The 10,073-nt window shown below is 37.0% G+C and overlaps 2 protein-coding genes across 2 annotated transcripts; both read left to right on the plus strand.

The window, feature by feature from the left end:
- Positions 1 to 251: 251 nt before the first annotated feature.
- LOC141769608 (zinc-binding protein A33-like) lies at positions 252 to 1,760 on the plus strand. The gene has a single exon (XM_074638849.1). The coding sequence runs from the start codon at positions 252 to 254 to the stop codon at positions 1,668 to 1,670; it is 1,419 nt and encodes a 472-aa protein (XP_074494950.1). The 3' UTR covers positions 1,671 to 1,760.
- Positions 1,761 to 6,972: 5,212 nt separating this feature from the next.
- LOC141769609 (nuclear factor 7, brain-like) lies at positions 6,973 to 8,517 on the plus strand. The gene has a single exon (XM_074638850.1). It carries the CDS (start codon positions 6,996 to 6,998, stop codon positions 8,442 to 8,444), a length of 1,449 nt encoding a protein of 482 aa, XP_074494951.1. The 5' UTR covers positions 6,973 to 6,995; the 3' UTR covers positions 8,445 to 8,517.
- The last annotated feature ends 1,556 nt before the right edge of the window (positions 8,518 to 10,073 follow it).

A 10,073-nucleotide genomic window follows, 5' to 3' on the forward strand; every position in this document is an offset into this window, starting at 1 on the left:
TGAATGACATCCTGACACCATCTGCTGGTGACATAATGACATGGCAGCATTTCCTGATAATAATTCATCCTGTGACAGAGGGAAGTGTAAATGAAAGTAGATTTTGACATTGTTGATCAGAGCTGAGACGCCATCACAGGGTGTGAGATCTCTGCTGGAAAACACACATTTGGATTATTTGAAGCAATCAAGAGACGGGACAGTAACTCGGTGAGTCTTGCTTTTGAAAGACAATTTAAATACCAAGACAAATGGCTGAGAGAGCTCTTTTTGAAAGTTTCCTGAACTGCCATGTGTGTTCAGAGACTTTCAGAGATCCTGTGTCTCTGAGCTGCAGCCACAGCTTCTGTTCAAGCTGCCTGAAGAAATTCTGGGAACAAGCTGAAAACAAAAACTGTCCCATTTGTAAAAGAAAATCATCTAAAGACGATCCAGGAGTGAGCTTTGCACTGAAGGAACTGTCTGACTCGTTTGCTGAGAGACAGAAAGCTGGATCATCTGAGACAGAAAAAGAAGAGAAGAAGGTGGAGGTGGTGTGTAGTAAACATCAAGAAGAGACTAAACTGTTCTGTAAGGATGAAGAGAGAGCTGTGTGTCCTGTCTGTGACTTTTCTCTCCACCAGAGTCACAAGGTGGTTCCTGATGAACAAGCAGTCAGTGACCTGAAGGACCAGCTGAAATCTGACTTAGAGTCTCTACAGGACAAGAGGGACAAACACAAACAAGTAGAGAAAACATACCATGAAGTGATTCAACACTCCAAGAAGCAGCTGTTGTCCACAGAGAGGCAGATCAGAGCAGAGTTCAACAAGCTCCACCAGTTCCTGAAAGAGGAAGAGGAGTCCAGACTGGCAGCTCTGAGGGAGGAAGAGGAGCAGAAGGGGAAGACTATCAGCAGAGAGATGAAGATGATTCAGGAGCACATCTCCTCTCTGTCAGACAGTATCTCTGCTGTTGAAGAAGACCTGCAGAAACACAACGTGCCCTTCCTCAGCAGTTATAAAGCCACTCAGACCAGAGCCAGAGTCCAGTGCTCACTGTCAGATCCACAGCTGGTCTCAGGAGCGCTGATAGATGTGGCCAAACACCTGGGCAACCTGTCCTTCAGAGTCTGGGAGAAGATGAAGGACAAGGTCCACTTCAGTCCTGTCATTCTGGACCCAAACACTGCATACCCCATTCTCTATCTGTCTGATGATCTGACCAGTGTGAGATATGGAGACACAGACCAGCAGCTTCCTGACAATCCAGAGAGAAACACTAATTATATCACTGTTCTGGGCTCTGAGGGCTTCAGCTCAGGGAAACACAGCTGGGAGGTGGAGGTGGGAGACCATCCTGTCTGGTTTTTAGGTTTGGCTAAAGAGTCAGCTGACAGGAAGGAGAAGGCAGACGTTTCACCAGAAGATGGAATCTGGTGTCTTTTCAGTGAAAAATACACTGATGTTGTTGGTGAGACAGTCAGAGTGAAGAAGAGTCTCCAGAGGATCAGAGTCCAGCTGGACTATGACAGGGGGGAGGTGTCCTTCTACGACCCTGAAGACATGACTCACATCTACACTCTCAGAGACACTTTCACTGAGAAACTCTTCCCATGGTTCAATATTGGACTGGCTGGTGATGCTAAAACTGCTGATATCAAAATCTGCCAAACTGAGATTTCTCTGTGATGTTCAGACACGTTGGTGTTAGTTCAGACAGAAACTGTTTCTCTGTCCTGTCTCTACTGTCCCAAATGAATTATGCAAAACTGTTTTCATCTTCCTTTATTGTTTAATGTAACCCATTTTAAAAATATGAACACAGAAGTAATTTCTTATATCTGAAATTCATTTTTCGGAAATACCTTGAGAAATTAAGAATTTGTTGTTTAGCAAAAATGTGTTGAAGACGGTAACTAAGATTAATCCACAAGAAAATATGGCTACAAAATCTGTATCACATCATCAGGAGACAAACTTTAAAGATAAAAGCTGTTAATTATTCTGGTTATCAGCATCTTGTTTTGAGTCAAACAACATTATATCGTAGTTTCAACCATTAGTTTTAGTTTTTGATATTTTGTAGGATCTTCTGATGAGTTATTTTAGTTTTGGATCTTTTGTTTTAATGGTGTTTTATTTTAAGATAAGATAAAACTTTATTCATCCTGAGGGAAATTGCTGTGCAGAAGTTGCAACAAAAAGTGAGAAAAGTGTAAATATAAAAAGGGTTAATATAAAGTCTAACAATATGGTGTAAATATATACAAAAATATATACAATGCCAAAATCAAGTCAACAGAGTGGATCATAAAAATATAAACATGCTTTGATTCAGTCTTTAATTCTTACAGCGCTTCTTCAAACTGTATATGATATTTTTTGTAGTGTATACATGATCAATAATATGAATGATAAATGACAATGTCCAGTTTGTGATCAAAATAAAGGAAATATCAGCACTACAATTTAGTTTGATGTTTTTTTTATATAAAATTTAAATCCAATATATCTTTATAAAATGTACATCTTGTAACTTTCCTAGTGCTCTAGGAACTACACTGTGCCAGACCCCCCCAGCCTGTTCGATGGCCACGTCTGGCCCATGTGTTTGAAACACAACAACATCTTGTGTCGAGCTTTTATCTTGTAAAGATAAAAGCTGTTAATTATTCTGGTTATCAGCATCTTGTTTTGAGTCAAACAACATTATATAGTAGTTTCAATCATTAGTTTAAGTTTTTGATATTTTTGGGATCTTCTGATGAGTCGTTTTAGTTTTGGATCTCAACATATATATATATATATATATGTATATATCATAAATTAAAAGAAACAGTGCTCATCTCAAATTAATTTGTACATATCAAATAAACAGAATAATTTAACAGCTTTTTTAGTCAGTCATAATGGACAAAGATTTACTTAGCAGTTTTAACTCATTCTTCATAGTCAGACAGGGTTTAGTTTTGAGGTATCTGCATTAATGTATAAAAATGTACTTAACCCTCCTGTTTCTTCCCGTCCGTCGACCATGCAACTTTTGTCTTCCCGGGTCAAAATGAACCCGGTCTGGTTTGACTTTTTATAAAGCATACAGTATAAACTATCACCCAATTCTGTGTTACACCTTTTTGGCCAACTTCATTCCTAATTATTAAGTTTTACACTTTTTGGGGGGAAATTAAGGTTGATAAACCTAATTTCCATGAAATTATACCAAATTATTTAGTATAAAAAAACAACCAGATATTGTGAATTATTTTGACTAAAGTTATTATCAGAGGAACATAATGTTGATGTATTATAACATACTGGTTTATGTAAACTTTTAGTCAGAATATTGTTTTGAGTAGGCAACCATCCATGTTATTTTTGGGTAATTAGATTAAAGAAATCCATATTTATGATATAATGAAATTTGAAAATGGGTCAAATTTGACCCGAGGACAACAGGAGGGTTAATAAAAGTGAAATATTGATAACAAAATCCAAATTCTGATTCGCAGCAAAGATACCAAATTTGACCGTTTTCTCTCTGAATGGTGACAGCTCAGTCCTCTTGGATTGTAGCCAGCTCTGCATGTCATTCCAGAAAAACTTCACTGATTCACAATAAAAAAAAACAACACATGTTCCAAACGTTCAATTTCACTTTCACAAAATACACAGTTATTCACATCAAAGTTAAACCTCAGTCTCAAGAATTCGTTCGTTTGGTAAATCTCATTCAGGATTTTGAAGTTCACCTCTTTCACCTTAGGAGGGAGAGGGAATGAAATATATTCTCCGTATTATCTTAAACTCTTCAGCTTCAAATTCCTTGAAAACATAATTTCTCCTGACTGGGCTAGGGAAGTATTCTCTGAACAGAATATTACTAATAACTTTGTTGGTAATCTTGCTGTCACACAAATCAATTCCTTCTACACAGAGCTGTCTTAGACTAGGGGAGATATTTGAATACAAGATGTCTTCTATCACCATTGATCTCAGGCAGGGGTCAGCAACCTGCGGCTCCGGAGCCACTTGAGGCTCTTTAGCTCCTCTCCAGAGGCTTCCTGTGGATTTTTAAAAATGGAAATGAATAACTTTTTTGTTTACATTTTCATTTTTATGTATCATTGTTGTAGGTCTAATGTACGACGGTATGACAGAGTATTAGGAAAAAAAATAAATCTGAGATTTCGAGAATAAAGTCATAATATTATGAAAATAAAGATGAAATATTATGAAAATAAAGTCATACGTTTATGAGAAACAAAGTTGTAATGTGAGAATAAAGTCAGAATTTTATGAGAAAAAAAAGTCGTAATATTATGAGAATGAAATCATAATATTATAAAGTAGTAATTTTACGTGTTATTTTATTTTTTTCTCATGAAGTTCTGACTTTATTCTAGTAATATTAAAACTTTTTTCTTATAAAGTTATGACTTTTTTCTCGTAATATTACGACTTTTTTTCTTGTAAAGTTACGACTTTATTCTGGAAATCTCTTGATTTTTTTCCCCCTCAATGTGGCCCTAATACTCCGTAGTACATTTGCTCTTTGGCCCTCACTGCATTAGACTTATATACTATATACTTAGACTATAAACTGTGTTACCTTCATCACAATGCTCAAATGTTTTGCGGCACCAGACAGATTTTTTTTTTTCTTTGCCTAAAAATGGCTCTTTTGATAGTAAAGGTTGCTGACCCCTGATCTAAGGGAAGCTGGTACGGCTTTTATCTTTCTATTATGGTTCTTAACGGTACATTGGATTGAGAACTTCTCACAAAACTCTTCATGCTGTCACAAGTTTCCACTGTCATCCATGAAATGGGCTACAGCCCAAATCCCTTTGGATTTCCAAACCTCTATGTACTCTGATTTTTTACTCCACAAAATGTGTCTATTGTTCCACACAGGTGTGTTATGTGGTGTAAAGTTATGTTTGTAAATTAACTTCCAATAGAGGAGCACTTGCTGATGGAAAGCAGAAAGTTTGACAATGTCAAATTCCCATTGGCTTTGTGATTCTGACTTCCAGGTTGGCCTACATTAATTCATCATCCCTGCACCGCTCTATTTGCTTCTGTAAAGCCACATGACCAATTAACTGATTGTAGAAACAAACTCATAGCAGCCTGATGACGGCTAAATAGCTGAAAACATGTGAGGAATAAATGAATTGTGCAACTTGTTTAATTTAGATGGACTTGTTTTGATTCTCACACTGGTCTGTACCTCACTGTGTGTGTTGTCAACATTAGAAACAGTCAGAAATCACATTTAAAAGATGGTTCAACTTTACCCTCCTACAACTTCACTGCATCATTATAATCTCATATAAAAACAAACAAACAAGCAGAATCATGTCAGTTGTTGATCAGCTTTGTTAGTTGAAGTCGTAACAGTGTGTTGATACTCCAGTCTGTTCTAGACAGCCTCACTGAAGAGAGGGAGCACTGAGGGTTGTATACACAGAGATGTAGTGATGGCTGTCTAAACTGACCTTAAGGAGCATTAAGATGTTCACTATAAAGATGTGTTTCTTTAAACCAGTTGAGTCAGTCAGCAGGACTGTATAATGCTAACACAGTGTATGAAGGCTGTAGAGATGGATAAGCATTTCCAAGAAGACAACATTGTTTAAGAAATGATTTCACTTTTACATTTGATTAATTCTGTAACCTACTGAATGCAGTTTTCAGGGACAACATGCTCACATGTGCATAATGTCATCAACATTATTGAATGTACAGTATGTATACAGCATGTGTGATTGCATGGACACATTTTACTTTCTGTAAACGCCACAAGATGGAGACAAAGTCCACGTTTTGTTGCTCATTTTGAACACTGAACATTTTATTTCTGTTACTTATTTACATGCATATTGTTGTTTGCTGCACAGGTTGATCAATAGTAGCTCCTCTTAGTAGTTTCTGATAGATTGTTCTTTTAATGCGTATTCGTCAACATACTTTATGTCCAGAGTATCTAAGAAATGCATCACTGCTGTGTCTCTTGATGTTGTTGTTGCTTCATCAGGCACCAAATGAGTCAAATCATCTCAAACACATGATTCAGATTGAATTATATCTCAGACATGAGTCTTTCCAGCTCTTAAGAGGCCAGCATTTATTTTGTGCTGCTGTACCATCATCATCAAAACTCATGAATGAATGAATGAATGAATGAATGAATGAATGAATGAGAGAGAAAGTGTGCCAGAAAGTAAAACAAATACAGTCAGGTTGAGAGACTTTATGTAGATTTTATATCATGATTGTTATTTGTACATTTACTGTGACACAATGTAGAAAAACAACAGTCATTTTAGTGAGTTTTCTCTCATGTTTTTGGAAAATACTCTCAAAATATATTGCACAGACATTTGACCACTTTGACTTGTGATGAATAGGAGAATAAGCAAATGAAATGAAAAGTAAATAACAAGTTTAATTTGTATGAGTGATGGTTTAGAGAGTGCTATAAATTTAGTCCAACTGGATGAAACTAACAAAGTCATGCAACTGGTTTAGTGTCAGTTAGCCTGTTGAAATGTTCAGTCCTCGTTAGACTAAAACATTACAATCCTCTCCTTGTTTTTGGCATTTTATGAACATTTCTATTATTTATTTAGCGAAACAAAACAGGAGAAGTCACAATTATTTATATATTTTGCATTTTATTTTGTTTAGTCTATTAAAATTGATTATAGATTTAAAAAGAAATGTTATTGTTCTTAATCAAGAGGAAAGTGTTGAACTCTGAATGACATCCTGACACCATCTGCTGGTAACATAATGACATGGCAGCATTTCCTGATAATAATTCACCCTGTGACAGAGGTGAGTGTAAATGAAAGTAGATTTTGACATTGTTGATCAGAGCTGAGACGCCATTACAGGGTGTGAGATCTCTGCTGGAAAACACACATTTGGATTATTTGAAGCAATCAAGAGACGGGACAGTAACTCGGTGAGTCTTGCTTTTGAAAGACAATTTAGATACCAAGACAAATGGCTGAGAAAATTGCTCTTGTTGAAAGTTTCCTGAACTGCCATGTGTGTTCAGAGACTTTCAGAGATCCTGTGTCTCTGAGCTGCAGCCACAGCTTCTGTTCAAGCTGCCTGAAGAAATTCTGGGAACAAGCTGAAAACAAAAACTGTCCCATTTGTAAAAGAAAATCCTCAAATGACTTTCCAGGAGTGAACTTTGCACTGAAGGAACTGTCTGACTCGTTTGCTGAGAGACAGAAAGCTGGATCATCTGAGCCAGAAAAAGAAGAGAAGAAGGTGGAGGTGGTGTGTAGTAAACATCAAGAAGAGCCTAGACTGTTCTGTAAGGATGAAGAGAGAGCTGTGTGTCCTGTCTGTGAGTTTTCTCTCCACCAGAGTCACGAGGTGGTTCCTGTAGAACAAGCAGTCAGTGACCTGAAGGACCAGCTGAAATCTGACTTAAAGTCTCTACAGGACAAGAGGGACAAACACAAACAAGTAGAGAACACATACAATGAAGTGATTCAACACTCCAAGAAGCAGCTGTTGTCCACAGAGAGGCAGATCAGAGCAGAGTTCAACAAGCTCCACCAGTTCCTGAAAGAGGAAGAGGAGTCCAGACTGGCAGCTCTGAGGGAGGAAGAGGAGCAGAAGGGGAAGACTATCAGCAGAGAGATGAAGATGATTCAGGAGCACATCTCCTCTCTGTCAGACAGTATCTCTGCTGTTGAAGAAGACCTGCAGAAACACAACGTGCCCTTCCTCAGCAGTTATAAAGCCACTCAGACCAGAGCCAGAGTCCAGTGCTCACTGTCAGATCCACAGCTGGTCTCAGGAGCGCTGATAGATGTGGCCAAACACCTGGGCAACCTGTCCTTCAGAGTCTGGGAGAAGATGAAGGACAAGGTCCACTTCAGTCCTGTCATTCTGGACCCAAACACTGCAAACCACTATCTCTATCTGTCTGATGATCTGACCAGTGTGAGATGTGGAGACACAAACCAGCAGCTTCCTGACAATCCAGAGAGATTCACTAAGTATGTAGATGTTCTGGGCTCTGAGGGCTTCAGCTCAGGGAAACACAGCTGGGAGGTGGAGGTGGGAGACCATCCTGTCTGGAATTTAGGTTTGGCTAAAGAGTCAGTTGACAGGAAGGAGAAGAGATATGCCTCACCAGAATATGGAACCTTGTGTTTAGTTCATCAAAGTGGAAAATACACTGATGGAGCTTGTAAGACAGTCAGAGTGAAGAAGAGTCTCCAGAGGATCAGAGTCCAGCTGGACTATGACAGGGGGGAGGTGTCCTTCTACGACCCTGAAGACATGACTCACATCTGCACTGTCAGAGACACTTTCACTGAGAAACTCTTCCCATATTTCTGTATTTTGTCAGCTGGTGATGCTAAAACTGTTGATATCAAAATCATTCAAACTGAGATTCTCTGTGATGTTCAGACACGTTGGTGTTAGTTCAGACTTTAATCTGACTTCACTGTCTGTCTAGATCTCATTGAAATAATCAAGACAATCAACAGTTATAACAGAAATAAGATTTACTCAATACTTAAACTGCATTACATCATCAGGTCTTAAACTTTCCTACAGCTCCAAATCAGTTTACTTATTAACCTGGTTATCAGCATCTTGTGTTTAATCAGACCACAATATAACATCTACTGTATCCACTATACCAAACACTTTGTTTCAGCTGTGTGATTCTTTAAGGGGAGACTCTACAGGTGAATAGGGTAAAATATTTAACTAATAGATATCGACATGAAACTTCCCCAGTTGATTACTGACTTTAAGACAATTATTTTTTGTATTATAAGTTTCTGAAATGTTATGTTTAATTATGCAAATGAGGCATTATCTAGAGCTAACTTTTGGTGAATTTAGGAGAAATCTACAGACAGACAAAGTAGTAAAATAAACACCTAAATGTGTATTATGGATGTTTTCTTTCCACTAGTCTGAAAGAAGACGTGTTATTGAAGCAAAATAGCCCAAAAATCTCAAAATTGACCAGTGTATGAAAAACAATGTTTCTGCCTGTAGTGTCTCTCCTTAACTTTTATCATCATCAGACAACATTTTTAGTTTGTCAGATTTCTGGATCTTATGATGAGTTATTTCAGCTCTGATTTATAATTTCAATGTTTTACACTTTACACTCAGAGTCTCAGTTCATCAAAACACATTCTGGCTCTGATTGATTGTTATCTTTTTTATATTTTTATGATTTGTTGAGGGTCACAGATATTGTTTTTCTCTACTGTCCAAAATTAATTGATATTCTTTTACTGTTTTAAGGTAACTCACTGTAAAAACATGGACACATAAATCATTTCTTATATCTGAAATTCATTTTTGAGAATACTTTGAGAAATTAAGTATATGTTGTTTAGAAAAAATGTGTTGAAGACGGTAACTAAGATTAATCCACAAGAAAATGTGGCTGCAAAATCTGCATCACATCATCAGGAGACGAACTCTAAAGATTAAAGCTGTTAATTATTCTGGGTATCAGCATCTTGTTTTGAGTCAAACAACATTATATAGTAGTTTCAATCATTAGTTTTAGTTTTTTATGTTTTTGGGATCTTCTGATGAGTTGTTTTAGTTTTGGATCTCTTGTTTTAATGGTGTTTTATTTTAAGATGAACTTTATTCATCCTGAGGGAAATTGCTGTGCAGCAGTTGCAACAAAAAGTGGGAAAAGTGTAAATATAAAGTCTATGACAATATGGTGTAAATATATACAAAAAATACACAATGCCTAAATCAAGTCAACAGTATGGGTCATAAAAATATAAACATGCTTTGATTCAGTCTTTAATTCTTACAGCGCTTCTTCAAACTGTATATGATATTTTTTGTAGTGTATACATGATCAATAATATGAATGATAAATGACAATGTCCAATTTGTGATCAAAATAAAGGAAATATCAGCAGTACAATTTAGTTTCATGTTTTTTTTTCGATTAAATTTAAATCCAATATATCTTTATAAAATGTACATCTTGTAACTTTCCTAGTGCTCTAGGAACTACACTGTGCCAGACCCCCCCAGCCTGTTCGATGGCCACGTCTGGCC

The sequence above is a fragment of the Sebastes fasciatus genome, chromosome 6 (assembly GCF_043250625.1).
Source record: "Sebastes fasciatus isolate fSebFas1 chromosome 6, fSebFas1.pri, whole genome shotgun sequence".
In the NCBI taxonomy this organism is placed as follows: domain Eukaryota; kingdom Metazoa; phylum Chordata; class Actinopteri; order Perciformes; family Sebastidae; genus Sebastes; species Sebastes fasciatus.

Bases quoted from the DNA above. Each gene is read 5' to 3' on its own strand.
- LOC141769609 (XM_074638850.1), top strand. From the start codon at position 6,996: ATGGCTGAGAAAATTGCTCTTGTTGAAAGTTTCCTGAACTGCCATGTG.
- LOC141769608 (XM_074638849.1), top strand. From the start codon at position 252: ATGGCTGAGAGAGCTCTTTTTGAAAGTTTCCTGAACTGCCATGTGTGT.